Source organism: Lynx canadensis, chromosome A2 (genome assembly GCF_007474595.2).
Source record: "Lynx canadensis isolate LIC74 chromosome A2, mLynCan4.pri.v2, whole genome shotgun sequence".
Taxonomy (NCBI): domain Eukaryota; kingdom Metazoa; phylum Chordata; class Mammalia; order Carnivora; family Felidae; genus Lynx; species Lynx canadensis.
Genome location: NC_044304.2, coordinates 36,316,263 through 36,335,590, shown reverse-complemented (window position 1 = coordinate 36,335,590; position 19,328 = coordinate 36,316,263). Strand labels below are relative to the sequence as shown.

The 19,328-nt window shown below is 40.1% G+C and overlaps 1 protein-coding gene across 6 annotated transcripts in view; it reads left to right on the top strand.

Moving 5' to 3' along the window:
• The window catches only part of FRMD4B (FERM domain containing 4B), a 325,040-nt gene that overhangs the window by 218,933 nt on the left and 86,779 nt on the right, over positions 1–19,328 (top strand). For all 6 annotated transcript variants that reach the window (XM_030307219.1, XM_030307220.1, XM_030307216.1 and 3 more), the window contains one exon: positions 3,624–3,708. In XM_030307219.1, coding sequence (XP_030163079.1) covers positions 3,624–3,708 — 85 coding nt within the window. The remainder of the gene's footprint in view (positions 1–3,623; positions 3,709–19,328) is intronic.

Here is a 19,328-nt window from a genome sequence, read left to right as displayed (position 1 = left end):
ATGTTGAACACATGTAGAAACATCTCATTTCTCTGGTATGTGGTCAAGTAAGGAAAGTGAGCCCTGAGAGCCCAGGTGGCTGGTTCAAAGCCCCAGGACGAAGCTCAAAGTAGTCTCTTCCCCACTTTATGGTGTTGACTTTTGATCTCTGTGAATAAATGCCCCAACAGGAAAATATTGGCCACCTACACATAAGTGACTGTTGACAAATGGCCCATTCCAAACAATTCCCATGTTCTGCTTTTTGCCACACATGTGTTGTCATTGGACAGTCTTCCCTCTCCCCCGAGCCATCTTTATCACACCCCTGAAGTGTGATGTTCTGTTACCATTGATGAATGGTTAGGTGAACACCTGTCCCATCAAGAAGGAACAAAGACCACTATTGGAGGGAGCACACACATTAGAGACAAAACCTCTCCAAGCAAATGGCTCAAGCAAATTTTCTTCTCAAAAAAATTGTAGTTACTAAGCTGTATGAGGTTTGTCTATAAAACATATACCAAGTCAAAAAGCCTGAGTTCATTTCGAGGCTGAAAATGTAACCGCAAGTGTGAACTTCACAAAATCTTGGTGAAATCACTCAAAGTAAGTGTTCAGAAAGGAAACAGTAGCCTTTTGCCAAAAAGCGGCTGAAACAAAAGGTCTTTATTTTATGAGTCTGGGAGAGTTGGTTTTATTTCATTAAGAAGCCCTGAATTTTGTTTTCACTTCACGATACATGTTGAGAGGTGTGCCTGGGGAGCCATTCTCCCAAAGGACGATACGCACTTTTCATACACTCCATAAATATGAAGTCATTACAGTGGCCCCCTTGGGGGAGGGAGAGGATTCTGGATTGAGAGAACAGGTAATCAGATGCCTAGGAAGAAAAGTAGAAGGCAACAGGGCAGGTCGCCAGAAAGTAGTGGGAAACAAGATAGGGACCTGCTTACTGGAACTAGGGTATAGTTAGGGGCTTAGGCTTCAGAAACAAGGTGAATCCAGTTTCTGATATAAAGCTATCTGTTCAGAGTTAGACAAGCCACAAGCTGATTTGGTGCTAAGCCACCCAACTCCCTGCATGTGGTTTCTTAAATTCATGAAAATTAGCCAGAGGACTGGCCTGGCTAAAATACCCTCTCCCTAGAATGCCTTTCCTCCCTTCGCTACCTGGTGAACTCATGCATTCTTTAAGACTTGGCTCAATTGTCCAAGGGGACATTTAGTGTCCTGTGACACTTAGTGCTCTGGATTTCAGCTTGGCAGCCTTCTGATTCATAAGCTGAGTTAATTGTATCCCTCCTTCGGGCCCCATGGCATTGTAAGCATGTTACATTTCATTGTGATTGTTATTGTAGGAAAGTATTATATCATAGTGATTTGGAATGTGAACTTTGAAGTCTGACAGGCCTTACTTTGAATTGTGGCTCCACCACTTCCTACCTGTATGGCTTGGGGAAGATGACTTTACATCTCCATCTCTCAGTTTCCTCATCTGTAAAAGGGCCTCGCCACCTGCTACCAATGGCATCCAGCTGTACTACAGATTAAATGAGATGATTCTCCGAGAATGAAATCAAATGATGCATGAAAAGCGCTGAGTGTATCGCTAGCCAGAAGCAGGAGCTCAGGAAACAGTAGCTGTGATAGCTGCCAGCCAGAAACCTACATCTGTTGACAGGGATAAAAGTCCATGTAGAAGCAAAGAAAGCAGGAAACTGCCACCACCAACACCGAGTTGACCTGGAAGTTCCTTCAGGATACAGCCGTTGAGTTAACTGGCCTGGAAGGAGGAGAGATCAATCCAAGAGAGGCTCCTAATGTGGGATAAGGAATTGACAAACAATTGACTTGCATTCGCTCAGAGGGAGTGACAAACAGTGGAGATAGAGGGAGGCAGGAGCAAAGGCACCCAGGCAGAGAAAGAAGGGCAAGTCCACCCACAGCAGGAGCTGACTGGGGCAGAAGGAAGTGAGTCACTGCCCTGATGGACACCAAGAAGGGGGCCTCTGAGGCCAGCTGCTGCTGCCTCTTATAGGGCTGGGATCTTAGACTCAAAGCTTGAGTCACTTACCCCTGGGCCACAAAGCATTACACGCCAGAATGTGGGGTTTTATTAACAATTGTTAATATGTATTGAGTCTTTTCCATATATTATCTCCTTTAATCCTTTCCGAACCCTCAAACCATGAGATAAGCGTAATCATGACACACATTTTAGAAAAGACACAAAGAAACTAATGAACTTACCCAAGGCCACGCAGCTAATAAATGATGGGGGAGGGACTCCCTATCTAGATCAGAAACTGATTTATATCAGAAACTGGTTGGTTTCCCCCAACCCCACATTTTCCTCCCTGTCTTAGTCCTTCACTTTCCTCCCTCACAAACCTAGCAGGCATCAGTCTTCATTAATCTCACTTAGAAGATAAGCCCTTGTTAGTGAAAATATAAGTGGATTTATTCTCTTTCTGGTTAGAGATGGAATTTTTCAAATGATTTTGCCATCTCAGTGATTAAAGCATTTGTGGTCCTTTCCAAGTTCGTGTATTTATCCAACATTCTGTCATTGTTGGGGGGAGGGAGGTGGGGAACAAATGCCCAGCAACGGTCATGAGGTCATGACGGTGCAGAGCTAAGGTCAGGCTCACCAAGCCACTTATCCCTGGTAGATCTGCACTCTCCCCAGTCGGAGGGCAAGTTCCTCTTCCAGTGAGCTGTCTTGGGGCATTAAGTCTCTTCATGCATTATTCATCAAATGAGCCTCCAACACTTGAGAAAAACTTCTGGGCCTCAGCTGGCCCACTGACCCTCCCCCCAAACCCCCCAGAGCTCAGCCTTCACTGGCCAGCCTCATCCTTTCAGGATTTTGAAAACAGAGGGGTAGGGAAGGACCCCCTCCTCTCCTTACAGAGGCTGTGAGAGCTCTCCTTAGAGCAGGGACCTGCATGCAGTCTGTGGCCTCACACACTGAATGAGCTAAGGCCCTGGCAAGGGGGATGGGGTAGGCCTAGAATACTCTGATTTGCATGAAAAAAGTCCAAGGTTAAGTGCTACTGAGGGCTTGGCTTCCAGCCAAGAGAAAACCCTGGCCTGGAAGGAGGACAGGGAAGGAGCAGGGTGTGATTGAAATTTGCCTGGTGGACAAGAGTGAGGTGGGCATGGGGCCCTCACACCCACCTCAAGCCTGACAACCAGAGCAGACCGCCCAGTTCCATTATATAGTTCTTACTCAGTCCACTTCCACTTTCAACCTTCAAAGCTCACCTGGGCTTTGTTTTGAAGCTGCCTGAGGGATTATGAACACCCAAGACATGTGTCAAAGAATGAGCAACGCAGAGAAAGCTGGGTTTGCAGTTGGTTACCATTTTGGATTTCTCTTGAATTTGCCGTCCAACACACAAAAACTTTCTGTTAAGAGATTTTATGTGCATATATGTCTACATTCATGTGCATATATGTGTACATGCATGTACATATACATACGGGTTACAGATTTCTTTTAAAAGGAAAAAAAAAGCACAAGCATTTCCTCGTTCCTCAAAATCCTCTGCGCCTTTGGGGATGCCAAATGAAGACATAAAATCATGCTGAGAGAAGGAAAAAAATCTGAAGAAACACACTTCTGTACTGTTTTCCAGGTTTTACATTGAGAGCATATCATTTTTGAAGGATAAAACCACCGTGGAGCTTTTTTTCCTGAATGCAAAGTCCTGTGTACTCAAGGTAAGGCACCCTATTTGTTATTTTTCAGTGAATGACTCCAGGCAGGCTGGAGTTGGGGGAAGAAATGGTATTGCCTATACTTGCATGTTCAAACAAAGAAAAATGAGCATAATCTTTCTCACTGGTACTTCCTACCCTGCCATAAAAAAAAAAAAAAAAAAACTTTTTAAAAATTTAACAAAAGGCTGCTCTTCTCAAATTCTGAGCGAGAAAGACAGTCATCGGCAGGGGAATCATGCTCACAGACAGTTACCACTACCTAAATGCAGCTAGCTAATCCCCCACACAGAACAACCCAGAAAGACACAAAGATGGATCAGTCGGATTGTGATTGAAACCTCAAAAAAAGTCAGGCTGGGAATCTTTTTTAATACAGTGTGCCCTACATCTATCATAATTCGAAACCAATCTTATTTAGGGGCCCGTGCTCAGAGCCACGTGTTTTAAAGCAGTGTCCCAGTTATCTGTGGTGAGGGACGAGTTTTGTGCTTTATTGTTTTCTATCTAATCAATCTTTGGAGGACACCTTGCTTTTGTAAAATTCAGTACACATGAATTGCCAGAAAAATGATCCCATGCTTGGGTGTTGCACCTGTGTCAAATTGCTATAGAACATTCTCAAGATGTTACCACCTTGCAGACTATCACTGCTTTCAAGGCCTCCACTCTGGCCTCCTCAGAGCACACCCTTGGCCAGAGCAGGGGGTATGGGAACCCAGAGATGCTCATCTGGAACCTGGCTTCTCCATTCTAGGTTGTAGTCTCAGTGTTCCGGAAGTCCATGCCCACTTCCGGGGCTGGGGGGAGCCCTTTCTGTCCGTATACATCACCCTAAATCTGAGCAGTGACCAGGGACAGCTGGATGGTGCCTAGCCTAGAAAGACAAGGGGGCAGGCTGTATACGGATTAGAGTACACTTCCCCTGGACCTCCAGAATGTTAAGTATGGCTCACTGCACACATACAGCTTTAAATGATTGAGGACTCGGTACGGGCAGAGTTTTTGTTAAAACTCATTTATCAGAAATAATTGAATGCACATATTTAAAGTGTGCAGTTTTGTTAAGTCTTAACATATATAATAGCCATGAGCTGGTCACCAAAATCAAGAGAGTGAATAGACCCAGCAACTACAAATCTGCTTTTTTTTCACAGTAGTCTACATTTTCTAGAAGTGTATATAGATGGAATCGTACGGCAGATAATCTTTCTGGTCTTCTTTCAATGAGCATAATTATTTTGAGATGTATCTCTGTTGTTGGGTGTGTCAGTAGACCATTCCTTTTTATTGCTGAAGTGTTCCACTGTATGGAGGTACCTTAAATTGTTTTTCCATTCCCCTGTGATTTTTTTTTTCGTTTTTTTCCTAGCTTTACTGAGATATAATTGACATAGAACAGCAAGTTTATGGAGTACAGTAAGATGATTTGATACATTTATATACTGCGAAATGATGCATTCATTGGGGACGATTACAAATAAAAGTGCTATGAACATTCATGTACAAGTTATTGTTTATACACATGCTTTCTTTTTTCTTGGGCAAATACCTGGGAGCAGAATGGCTAGATCACATGGCAGATATGCTTAACTTTTTAAGGTACTGCCACTCTGTTTTCCAAAGTCGTTTTCAAAAATCAGTTGTCCACATGTGCATGAGTTTATTTCTGGACTCTGTAGTTGGTTTCGTTAATTGTCAACCTTTATGCCCATGACATACTGTGTTGATGACTATAGCTTTATATTGTGTCTCAAAATCAAAACAAACTCTAGCATGGTTCTTTTTCAAAGTTGTCTCGTTTATTCTGTTTTTACATTTCCATATGAATTTTAGAATCAGCTTGACAATTTCTAAAAACAACAAAACAAAAAAAATGAAAAACACCTAATAAGATTTTCATGAGGATTGCACTCAGTCTGTAGACTACTATAGAAAAAATTGACAACCTAGAAGTATGGAGTCATCAGTCCCATGGCACACAGTATATATCCCCATATATTTTGGTCATCTTTTATTTCTCTCAGCAGTGATTATAGTTTTCAGCATATAGATCTTTTGTCAGATTTGTCCCCAAGACTTCCATATTATTTTATAAAATCGTAAGTGACATCTTTTTATCTCAGTTTCTGAATGTTCATTACTAATTCTATAGAAATGCAATTGTTTTTGTGTATTATTCTTGAATCCTACAGCCTTTCTGAACTCACTTATCATTTTTGGTAGCTTTTTGTAGATTCCATCAAATTTTCTTTATAGATGATCATGGCATCTGCTTAGTTTTACTTCTTCCTTTCTAGTCTGCATGCTTTTTTATTAGCTGTCAAATTTATGGGCATAGTTGTTCATAATATTTCCTTATTGGTCTTTTGATGTGTGCAGTCTGTAATGTTGTTACCTCTTTTGATCCTGATATTAATAATTGATGTCTTTCTCTTTTTTTTCTAATTAGTCTGGCTAAAAGTCAATCACTATTGAGCTTTTCAAAGAACCAGCTTTTGGTTCAATGGTTTTCTCTGTTGTATTTTTGGTTTCTATTTCATCGATTTCTGCTATGACCTTTATCATTTTTCCTTTCTTCCCCTTTCTTTGGGCTTAATTTTCTCTCCTTATTCTTGCCACTTAAGATAGAAGCTGAGATCACTGTTTAAAGATGTTCTTTTCTAATATAGGCATTTAGTATAAAAATTTCCCCCTAAATAGTGATTTTGTAGTGTCCCACAAATTCTGATATGTTGTGTTTTCATTTTTATTGTTTCAAAATATTTCCAAATTCCTCCTTCCTATATCTTCATTGGCCTCATGTTATTTAGAAAAGTGCAGTTTGGTTTCCAGATATTTATTTGGGGATTTTTAGAGATCTGTCTGTTATTTATTTCTAGTATAATCCCACTGTGGTCAGAGAACACACTTTGTGGAAATTAAATCCTTTTACATTTATTGAGACCTGTTTTATGGCCCAGAATATGCTCCATCTTGGTAAATTATCCATGTACACTGGGAAGAATGTATTCTGTTGTCACTCAGTGGAATGTTCTATCAGTTTTATCACTGCTTTCAATTATGAGGTGTGTTGGTATAGCTTTCTTTATGTTTCTTGTGATTGATTTTTTTTATGCATTTTGGCAATCACTGTATTTTAACTGGTTTTATATATTGTTTACATTTAATGTGATTTTTGACATAGTTAAGTTTAAGTCTGTCATCTTCCTATTTATTTTTTGTTTGTCCCATCTGTTATTTTTTTTCCTCTCTCTGCCTTCTGTTGCATTTATTGTGTATTGTATGATTCTATTTTATCTCTTTTATTGGATTATTAGCTATAACTTTGTTATTTCCATGGTTGCTTTAGGGTTTATAGTATACATCTGTAACTCATTATGTCTACTCCGAAGTGCTGTTGTACCATTTCACATGTAGCACAAGAACCTGACAATAGTATATTTCTGTCTCTCCCCTGTGAGCCTTTATGCTATCAGGGCAATACATTTTACTTTTTGATATGTTATAGATGCACATGATGTTTTTTGTGTAAATATTTGATACTTCTGCCTGCTCTTAAAATTTTCTTGTTATCCCTGCTTTTTTGATTACGAGGTGCTACAGTATAGCTTTTTTCATGTTTCTTGTTTTTGATGTTTATTGAGCATCTTGGATTTGTGTGTTTTTAGTTTTCATGAATTTTGGAAATATCTCAGCTATTTTTTTCTTCAAATATTTTTCTCTGTTCCCATCCATCCATACCTCCTTTGCAAATTCCAATTACACATATACTGGGTGACCTGAAATTATCCCACAATCCAGTGATGCTCTTTTCATTTAGTTATTTTTGTGTGCATGCTTTAGTTTGGCTAGTTTCTATTGCTCTGTCTTCAATTTTATATCTTTTCTTTTGAAATCTAATTTGCCATTGGTTTCATTCAGTATACTGAGTTTTTATCTTTAGAAGTTTGACTTGGATCTTTTTTGTATTTTGCATGTGACCCCTTTTTGAAATATGAGATACAGTTATACTAATTGTTTTAATGCCTTTCTGTGCTTATTCTAATATCTGGGTCAGTTCTGGTACATTTTGACTGATTCAATTTTCTCCTCATTATGGGTCATGTTTTCCTGCCTATTTCCTGCATATTTTGCATCCCTGATAATATTTGAATGGATGTTGGACATTGTTTAATTTAACTTTTTGGGTGCTGCATATTTTTATATTCCTGTAAATATTTTTGACATTGGTTTTGGGATAAAATGTAATTAGTTAGACCTTTTGTTGTTGTTGTTTTCAACTCTTAGTTTTATTATTTGTTAGACTGGCCCAGAGCAGTGTTCATTCTAAAACTAATTATTTTCCATTACTGAGGCAAGACCCTCCTAAGTACTCTACTCAATGTCCAATGAATTATGAGTTTTTTCTATGGGGAACCAGTCTTGTGAGAAAACCAGGTACCCTTCCCTTCCATCCTCTTGGATAATTCTTTCCCCAACCTTGGGCAGTCTCCTTCCATGTATGCAGTGATCAGTACTTTGCATTTCTTCAGGATTCTCTCTGTGCAGCTCTCCTTTTTTTGGCATTCTGTCCTGCAAATTCTATCCATTTTGGCCACCCCAGTCTCTCAGCTCTGTCTCCTCAACTCAGAGAATCCACCATGCTCCATCTGTGTAACACCTTCACAGCCTAGAAACATTCTCATGGCAATAAGTGGGTGCTGTCATGGGGTTCACCTCATTCAAGGTTCACTGTCCTTTGTTGCCTTTTATTCAGTGTTTCTTTTAAATTTTTTTTTAACATTTATTCATCTTTGAGAGAGAGAGAGAGACAAAGCGTGAGTGGGGGAGGAGCAGAGAGAGAGGGAGACACAGACTCTGAAGCGGGCTCCAGACTCTGAGCTGTCAGCACAAAGCCCGATGCGGGACCTGAACTCACTGACTGTGAGATCATAACCTGAGCCGAAGTCGGATGCTTAACTGACTGAGCCACCCAGGCACCCCACCTTTTATTCAGTGTTTTCAAAACTTTTGTTTCATATTTATTGGCTTGTTTTTTAGTTGTGTAGTTTTTTTTTTTTGGGGGGGGGGTGTGGTGAGAAGGTAAATCCAGTCCCTGTTAATCCCTCTTGGCTACAAGCAAAAGTATTCAAATCAGAGTTTTTGGCTAATTCTATGGGGAAAGTAAAATGTCTTCAGCACTAAAGACTTTATTAGAGCCTCTCTTTGTCGAGACTTGAGCTTTCTGAAGAACTCCAAGAGTTGACTGATAAGTAGATACTTACATAGCAAATACAGGATTTACTGAGTCAGAAGAAAACATTTCATAAACCACAGTTGGTCATCATCTCCTATGAGGAGAAATACAATTGCCCCTTGTTATATTTTTCACCACCTAGCTGGCCATGGTCCAGTGAAACAGTCTTCTTGATTGCTTCCTCACTGCGTTGCTATGTAAAGAAAGATAGGATGTAAATTTTAACTCATGATATTTCTCTTGTAGCTTTGTATGCTAAATTCCCTTTGTCTTCAGAAAGTACTGAAAAGTAGATTTCTTTTAAATTCTTCTCCATCTTATGAATGTCCGTTCCTGAGATTTCCTTTCTAAATGGGAGTGTTTGGTCACTTGTCAAAGAATTTAGAACTTTTACAAAATATAATATTGAAAGGCACTGTAACCTATGAATGTTATTGCAATAATTTTTTTAACATGAGTTGTAAGAATTTAGAGTTGAACATTTTCTAAGTAATACACAGATGACTACTAAGACACAATCCCAGGAGATGTTATAGAATCCAGTAAATGATAACAGGATCAGGTAGCTGTGTGGTAAAGCAGCTTTTAAGTAATTTCTTAAGACATGATAATTTAAGAATATTGCCCATGAGGACTATCAGCTGAATCATGGACACAGGAGTAAATAAGTTTTTTGAGAACACAGTCTCAGCTATAGAACACATGTAGGTGGATTTCCGATGGGTGAAAGTCAGTCACTGACATGGTTAATTCGGGACTCATTGCTGGATAAGACAGTGAATGGGGCTTCCTTCCACACTGTGCTGATGTGTTCAGCACCTCTGATCACCCCTATACACACTTCTTCCTCCCTGACAGATAGCTGTCCCCTTCTGTCAGTTCCTTCCTTCCAATGAGGACAGAAACATATAGGTGGGAAAAGAGAGCTCTTTTTGCAAATATTGACAAAGCCACAGTATCTCTTTGCATGCTTGGTGAACAAGAAATATGACTTGTGATGAAGTTTCATACAGTTGCTGAAGCTCTGCATAGCTATGTAAATATGGATTCTGTCTTTTAAAAATTCACCCCTGTGAGTATGTCGTTTGAAACACTGTGTGGTTCCCAATGGTTTTGTATATGTTATTGCCCATACTGCATAGTGAAGAAGCCATTGTTAACTTTGTGTTGAAAGAAATATTGGGCTTCATTTTTGAGTTTGGGTATTCCAGAAGAGTCTGAAAAAAGGGATAGATATTTTTCACTTTCGCTCACTCCAAAGCAAATCCCCATGTACACAGTGTGGTACAAATTGGGCATTCAATGTATTGTTGTTGACCAACTCATTAAATGAATGAATGTTGTTGATGATGAATGCTTGTTTCCCAAGAAGTCAAGCGATAAACAAAACCACTGGTCTGTTGTATAATTTGACTAGTATTAACTATGAATGTATATAAATTTACTGCGAAATTAAACACCTAAAATCCTAAAAAATTCACTTTCAAGGTATTACTGAATAATACTTAGCAAAGCTCTGATGACTCTAAATACAATTTTCAGCAAAGAATGAGTAAGAATGATTCTAAAGGGAGAAAATTTAATGTATCGTCTGATATTTTATTTTAAAAAGTCAAAAGCCTTTTGGATTTTTCTCTAGTCATTGTAGATATCAATTAAATGTCAATAACAGTCTTACAGAAAACCAGTTCTGGTCAACTTCAGTTATCAAGCCATCGGCATATAGGCCAAAGTCAATGATGGCTAGAACTGAGTACATAAGAGAGTATTTATTTAGCAGTTATTTATTGGATGCCTGCTACCTGCCAGCACTGTTTGAGACTGCTTATAACTGGAAATGCTCGAGGATGTCTTGTTTTCTCTCCCGGTTTTTTAAATCCCAATTTAAACATCAGTGAAAATGAAATTTGTTGTCTGAAAAAGAGTCTACGTTAGCTTAGTTATGACAATAACTTAGCTTCATGTTTCCTCGTCCTTTTGGAGCCATTCACTTGATTCGGTATTTCTGTTCTGCCGTAATTTGCAACATGAGAAAATATGTTAAAAATCATGCTGTTGTGTTTGCTCTTGTCAATGAAATGTAATTCTAAGGAAAAGCTCAGGGCTAGGGCTACCTCTGAAACATACCAGCTGTATGATCTTTGCGTTGCTGAGCCATTTTTTTCCCGTTTCACAATGATCAGGTGAGATTGGGGCACCATTTCTCGCTGTGTGACCTTTGACTACTTTTATCAGATATACAACAAATGCTCATTTTGAATAAGCAAACTCCTGCCTTCTTGCCCCTCTCCCAACCACAGAATCAGAATTGAGGAGGGAGCTGGAAATCAGCCTTTTCAACAAGGTTCTCTGGTGATTCTCCTGAGCACTTTAGCTGAAGAACCCCTGGATTTTCTGTGTGTTAAACATGCAGAATGGTTAAATATGGGTTGAAACTGGCCTTAAGAAATATGAATCAAGGTCCACAGAGAACTCTAGAAAGATGCCTTTTCATTTTTCCTCTTGTTTCCTGGAAGTTAAAACAGAAAAAGGCATTTTGCCTTAAGAACAGGAGAGCAGAGGAAGGTATGAAATTGCTTTCCAGCTCTGAGACTACTTGGAAGGAAAGAAATGTCTTCAGAGCCCTTTCTGTACATTTTTTGTGTGCCAGTACTGTGCTAAATGGTACACATTTCACTGCATTTGATTCTCACTGTAGCCCATAAAGAAGAAAACCTGTGATCCTCTTTTAGACATAAAAGAACAGCAGTACAGACAGGTTAAGTAATTTGCTTAATTAATGTCACAGAGCTAGTAGGTGGGCAGAGTGTCCTTGGAAAATTACAACAGCAAGAGACCCCGGCCTATAAAAGCATCTCTCATTTGTCTGGACTTTTCTTTGGTCATCGCTCCAGGAAAATAAAAGTGTCCTCGGTGAGTCAGAACTCAGGGGCTGTTGTTAAAGAGCAGGCAGGTCATTGCCACTAACGAGTACTGAATACATACGTGCTTACTCCATATATTCATTCCTTTACTTCCCACTCCAAACCATACCTGCGTTCTGCTGTTGTCTCCCATTTTACAAACGGGAATGCTGAGGTAGAGAGGTTGAGTAAGGTACACAAGGTCACATAGCTGAATTAGTGGAGGAGCCAGGATTCATCACAGGCAGTATAATGCCAGAATCTGACTTTCACCACCACACATACTGCTTCCAGATGGCTGGGGGTCGTCTGTCCGCTCCCCATGGAGGTGGTGTATCCGGGTCATCTGGAGCATAGGCTCCCTCTTTCCCTCATTCCGAACTGTGTTGTACATGCTCATGCTCTTAGCCCAGGGTAGTTAACAGGTGCCTCTGGACGCTAGGAACCACTGGCTCCACAGGTTGGCCTGGGGGACAAAGCACTCAGATCCTTTCCGAACTGCACAAGCACTCACGGAGGAACAGAGCCCGTCAGAAAGTTACAAACGGCCGTGTGGGTCAAGTGTTCCCCAGGAGAGAGCTGTTGTCTGAGTCGTCCATCAGGTGAGGGCTCTTGAACCTGTTTGGCTTCCTCAGTGAGAATGGAGAGGGGCACACCTTCCCTTTGCAAAACAACCACCTGTGCCAGGTGGTGATGATGTGGAAACGCCGAAACTGATACCGGGGAAGCCTGGAAGCACTCGGCGTGTGGGCAGTGGTCCACCTTGGACGACCTGTTGCCCTCTGGAAAAGCCTCGATGCACGATACAGGACCGGAGGTTTAGCCCCGGTTGTCATTTGCGGAGGCCCCCTTGACCACATCTGACTTTAGTACTCAATCAACATTTGTCACCACCACCCTTTTTTCAAGTCAGTGATTTGAAGACACGCTTGGAAAATTCAAATAGTATTGGCCGCCTTGTCCCTTTTGCTGTGTTTAAAATTTATACGTTAAAGAAAAGGCAGGAGAAGGCAAAGCAACTGGGGTTCAGGAGGTGCCCTGGGGTCGAGATCATGCCCTGGGGTGAAGAGGAGGAGAAGGATGGCAGCTTGACTTCACAGAAAGCTCCCCAAGCAGCAGGCATTGATTTTTTTTCGTTCATTAGCTCATTTAATCCTGGCAACAGCCAGGATTATTATTTATTATTGCTTTAACAAATGAGGAAGATGGAAACATAAATAAATTAAGTAATTTGGCCATGGTTAAATAGGTCGTTAGTAGTGGAGTAATTACTAGGCAGCCTAGCTCCAGAAACCATAGTACTTATCATTCATTCATTCAGTCAGTCAGTAAAAATTTATTGCATTCTTGTTAAGGGCCATTATTTGTGATGAGTGCTCCATTATTATAGCACCAGTACCTTCCCATGGCCTGTCCTAAATCGTAAGGATTCTTGCCTTTGTATGTTTGTGTGTCGATGTGTATTGTGTTTATTTTAAGGGCAATATACTATGATGATACTTTCAAGGACATAATATTTCTGAAAGATGCCAGGGACCTTGGAAAGACTGAGCACACCCAGCATCCACTGATGCTTCTTGTTACTCCTTCAAATAATCTAAAAAGCAGTGTCAGACATTTTCCTAGCTCCGCAATGCTGCAATACAAGGAATCTCACAAACAGAATTGAGATTTTTTTTTTTAAGATTTATTTGGAGGCTGATGAAACAAATTTTGTTGCGCGAATTTTAGATATACGATTTATCTTTCTCTTAGGCTTTTTCTGTATTGAGAAGTTTTTGGTTTTGAAAGGTATTTTTTTTATTTTTTTTTTAATGTTTTATTTATTTTTAGAGAAAGAGAGAGACAGAGTGCAAGCGGGGGAGGGGCAGAAAGAGAGGGAGACATAGAATCTGAAGCAGGCTCCAGGCTCTGAGCTGTCCGCACAGAGCCCAATGCAGGGTTGGAACTCACCAACCACAAGATCATGACCTGAGCTGAAGTTGGACACTAAACCGACTGAGCCACCCAGGCACCCCCAGAATTAGGCTTTTGTAATCACACACACACAGATGAATACTATAGTTTAAATCTACAGCTGAAGAATCTCTCTCGTGAATATAAGCTATTTTCTTGCCAAAAGGATTTTAAGAAACTGAGTATTAGACCACTTTCTTGGAAATTCACCACATGCCTTGAACACGTTCAAGACTTCAGGAAGTTCTTCAATAAGCAGACGTGTGATTTTGTTTAACCCGATATTGTCCAGACTTACTTGCATATGAAATTTTTCTTTCAAGCTATACTTATTAACTGACCTCAAACTATACTTGTGAAAATGCCGCTGTGAATATATGCTATACCATTAAATAATAAAGCAAAAAGTGACAACTGTAAACCTCCTGGGTATTAGTCTATGTTAGATCTGACATAGATAAAAAACCTGGTCTATTCTGATTCTTTAAATGAAACATCTTCGGAGTCAGTAAAGAGATGTTGACCTGGGTACTAAGCCAGTAATTACGGACTTCCTCTGCTTCAGACTGAGCAGGAGTAGATACCAAACCAAAAAGGAGGAGAACTTGGGTCATTAATGCCTTAATAGATTTCACTATGCTCTCTTTTCTTTGCTAATAAGTTCCCATCTCTTTGTACCTCAAATAAATGTAGAAATACAAATGAGCCAAGCATTAGTAATCCTATTAAAAATTAGAGGTATTGTAAGCCTATCCAATCACATTTATTCTTATCCTCCTTCTTACCCCATTTCTTGACTGAGACCTTTTTAGATGTGCCCTTTCATTAGTAGACTTAGTGAGAGTCTCAGCCTAACACCCCTGATACACACTCTTACCACACTTAGAGTGATACAACATATTGCATAATTGCCTCAGAATCTTAATGCCATTTGCACTTAAGTGTGTGAACCCAGAGGCGCCAAAGCTCTCTTAAAAGTCTATGTGGCTTTCGAGGGCAGTCGGGCCACGTCCATAAAAAGTAAGAATATATCGGGGAGCCTGGGAGCTCAGTAGGTTAAGCATCCTGACTCTTGATCTCGACTCAGGTCATGATCTCACTGTTTCGTGAGTTCAAGCCCCACACTGGTCTCTGTGCTGACAGTGTGGAGCCTGCCTGAGATTCTCTCTCCCCTCTCTCTCTTCCCCTCCCTCACTCATGCTGTGTCTCTCTGTCTCTCTCAAAAAAAATAAACATAAAAAAAATTTTCAAAACATAAGAACATATCTTTTTACCCAGCTGTCCATCAACTTTAGGAATTATTGAAATATGAAAAGATAAATATAAAAAGATCTTAGATAATTGTTTCTAATAGTAGGAAATTGGAAACTGCCTAAATACACTTTAACGGGTGATTAATTAAGTAAAGGCCAAATCATTCATGTGATTGGGTATTGTGTAGTCATCTAAGAGTAGATTAGTCCTGCTCTATTGATATGGAAATGTGTCGAAACTACACTGTCACATTTAAAAAGAATCAGGTTATTGGGGTGCCTGGGTGGCTCAATCAGTTAAGTATCTGACTTTGGCTCAGGTCATGATCTCACGGTTCGTGAGTTCAAGCCCCGTGTCGGGCTCAGTGCTGACAGCTCGGAGCCTGGAGCCTGCTTCAGATTCTGTGACTCCCTCTCTCTGTCTCTCTCCTGCTCACACTCTGTCTGTCTGTCTGTATCTCTCAAAAATAAATAAAACGTTAAAAAAGTTTTTTTAAAGAAGTTACAGAACTATAAATATAGTGTGATTGTAGTTAACTTTATTTTTTACTTTTATGTATATTAAATGTACCGATAAGAAAAAATAGAAAAAAGTATGGCATAGCCTAAATTTCTATTATCTCTGAGAGAGACATTATGGAACTTTTGCCTCCTAAGCAATGCTTTTATAATTTTCTTTAACAAGAAGGTTGGGGGCACCTGGGTGGCTCAGTCACCTGAGCATCCGACTTCGGCTCAGGTCACGATCTCACAGTTTATGAGTTCGAGCCCCACGTTAGGCTTGCTGCTGTTAGCACAGAGCCCACTTGGGATCCTCTGTCCCACTCTCTCTGCCCCTCTCCCACTTGCGCTCTCAAAAATAAGTAAACATTACCAAAAAAAAAACAAAAAACCAAGAAGCTTGAATGAGTTTAAATCATAAAAATAAAGACAAAACCAATCAGTGTGTTCGCTGAACTTTACCTCTTTAAAGCTGTGTGAAGAGAATAAAGATTTTTTCTCATCACTTTCCTTCTGTTAGAAAAACGCTCCATCACCTTTCTCGCCGGGCAAAGCTAATGGAAGTCGAAAATTCCTAATTGCTTTATCTGGAAAAGCAAAAGGTCTTCTCTTAAAGACAACTGGCAGAATGGGTTTGTTTGTTGTTTTTTTTTCCACTTGTAAAAATCACACTTGTCAATTGTAGAAAATTTAGAAAATGAAGAAAAATGCAAAAAAAAAAAAGGTGTTGATTCATAATCCAAAGACTAGGGCATTAATTGTATTATTTTGACATCTTTCTTTCTTTTGAGCATGTCTTTTTCTTGGTTGAGATCAGTTGCTGACTACATTTTACGTTTTGTTCGACATTAAACTTTTTATGTATGTTTAGGCTTTAGCTGTACCTGGTCCACTTTTCTTCCTCTATTCTATAGGTTCTTATGTTTGGGGACTCTGTGCAGTATGGGGAAGGAGTGCAGAGATGCTTGGCAGTGACAGAGTTCTATTTCATTAAATATAAATTCATACAGTGAGGATGGGACCAAGTTTTCTTTATGTCGGAATCCCTAGGACGTACATCGTGGGTAAAAGTTTGTTAAACGGCTGAAAAAGTGAATGAGTGAATGATTAAAGAATGGACAAAGGGGTAGCAGGGTTGAGTCATTTTAGAAAGTAAAATCAACAAGACTGAGTGCTTCCCGAGTCTTAGCTGGTCCCTGCTGCCTACAGAGGCTGTGTGGCGCAACGACTCTGCAACCGGGCAGAGTTTCGTCTCAACAGCAGCCTCGGCTCAACAACATAGCCTTGGCTCTTACCTGGGCATGGCGCCTCCACTTTTAAGCCTCTGTTTTATCAACTGGTAAAGTGAGAGCAGTAATCGTTCCTGCCTCAATGCATGAGTTAATATGTGCAAAATGTATCGAACAGTGTCTGGCACAGTGTGTTACGATTAATATTTTTGCTATTATTAATAATATATTATTATTACTACTATCAGCGCCTTACGTGAGGATGCGCAAAGCCTGGCTTATTACTGGAGCCTCACTCACCCTGTGGTCAAACTGTAAGAACACCTCATTCCCTGACTCTCCCAGCCTTTCTCAAACTTCTGTGCCTTTTTTTATAGACTTCGCCTGCTGACTGCCTTTCTCCTCCCTTCATTTCCCACTGGCTAATTCCCACTCATCCTTCAGAAATCAGCTCCAGTCCCTGCCCCTTAAGCAAGTCTTTCCTCCCCTTGTGGCCCTCCACCAGCGTGTCCTACAGCGGCCAGTTCTTCCAGCCTCCAAAATATCCTTGAAAGACTTCTCCTAACTCTCCTTCCATTGTGTTGAATTGTTTGTCCCTGTGTCTGCCACCAACAACCAGACTACATTCTCGGGACCGGGGCAGCTCCTACTCATGTTTATGGCCCACCCATTGGCACAGAGCCCGGCCTGTACCAGAGGGCCCCCCCCCCGAGAATACTGGCGAAGTGTGTAAATGGAGTTTACACTAGCAACTCAATGGGTCAGTTTTTCAAAGTGGGCTTGTGAAAAGATCCAGTTAAATTGAAAATCAGTTCTGAGTAACACCCATAAAATTAGACTTTTTCAGCTTTCAATCTTACTTTGTTTTCACTACTTAAGATGTCGCAGCTCCCTAATTCAATTTTCCAGAGTTGATATTGTACTTGTAACCTTGAAATTTAATATACTGGACTTATTGGAATACAATTTGGGCATAATGTGATCAGATTTTTAAAGCATAGCGGTCTCCGCATATGCACTGTAACTTTTGTTGCTCTATTCACTATAAATATCTTTTGGAAACATTTAGCAGAATCACTGTAAAATCAGCTACAAGGATAGGTGAACGCACTGCTCTGCTCTTCTATTCAAACATCTTCTCTTGCAATTCCAAAGAAATAAGTCACCAACTTTTGATGGCCTCTGGGAATCTTTGAGAATATAGGCAGAGGGAATCCACTTAATCCTAAAACTTCACATTATCCGAGTCTTCTAGCATTTTCTCCCACCTACCCATTCAGCAATACTACCTTGGATATCACTGACTTTTCTTTTTCCTTCTTACTGGAGCCACCATTACCATAGAGGCAACAAAAAAAGCAGGGATGGAAGAAACATGGAGAAATGAATCTTCCCCAAAGTTAATAAATGATCTTCTGAATAATGAAAACGTGACTGTTTTTTGAGAAACATTCTCCTACAACCTAGAAAGGCACTTTGATAATTCAGTACTGTTCCAGCTGCCTGTTCATGGCAAAGAGACTTTTTTTAAGTACACATTCGTGAAAAGCCAGTTACTATCCCTATTTATAACAGAGAGGAATTGTCTTAGTTCCATTTAACCTAACAGAACATGAAGCATATTCCTCTGTAACCAATCCATTACTTCAGCACCCCATTCATGGTTCTTGTCCCAGAATTATTGCGTGTAGTTCAACAAACAACAATTTGAGTAGTCACCAACAACTAAACATATTCAGTATATCTGCTAACCTGGCGGCTTTAGCATTTGGGATTTGAGTGAAGGGGTGTGTGTGTGTGTGTGTGTGTGTGTGTGTGTGCGCGCGTGCATGCACGCACATGTGTTTTAATCCTCAAGCTCTTTTCAAGATGCTGAAATAATTTAAAGGATCAGTAACAGAAATTGAATTTTGCAGGCTTTAAGATCTGTCTACACATAGGGAGCGTGCCTTCTCATAATAACCAGCCATCAGTATTTACCAAGTGAAGTCACTAAACATCAGAGTTGGTTTGAAGACTAGCCAGTCTATGAGGAACAAAGAAATCTAATATCCTATTTTAAAGGGCTATTGTGAGTTTTATGATAAATATTTCACCTTTGTCTGTTTCATGTGGTTTTTCCCTCTGTTTTCCTAACATTGAAATTATGTGCATCTTAAACCATGAGCATTTGGATATATGCTACCTTGTGCATTGGTGAGAATCAAAGTTTTCATAATAATAGCTTATAACGCATGGCAATTTTAATCCTCAGGGACTTTCCATATGTGCTCTATCATTTGCCTTTATCACCTTCCTGAGATGGTAGAGGGGAAGGTATTTGGTCCTCAGATGAAAAAACTGAGGCCCACAGAGGTAAAAGAACCTCGTCACAGAGTAAATAACAAGGAAAATGCCCTCCAGGTAGCACTAGCCAGAGTAAATTTACAAAGTGAATTCTTTGTTCACAAATAGGATATATCACCAGCACAAGTAGGCACTCAAATATTTGTTGAATACATTGAGAAGAGCTACTAAAAATGCAATTGAAAGGCCTGTATTT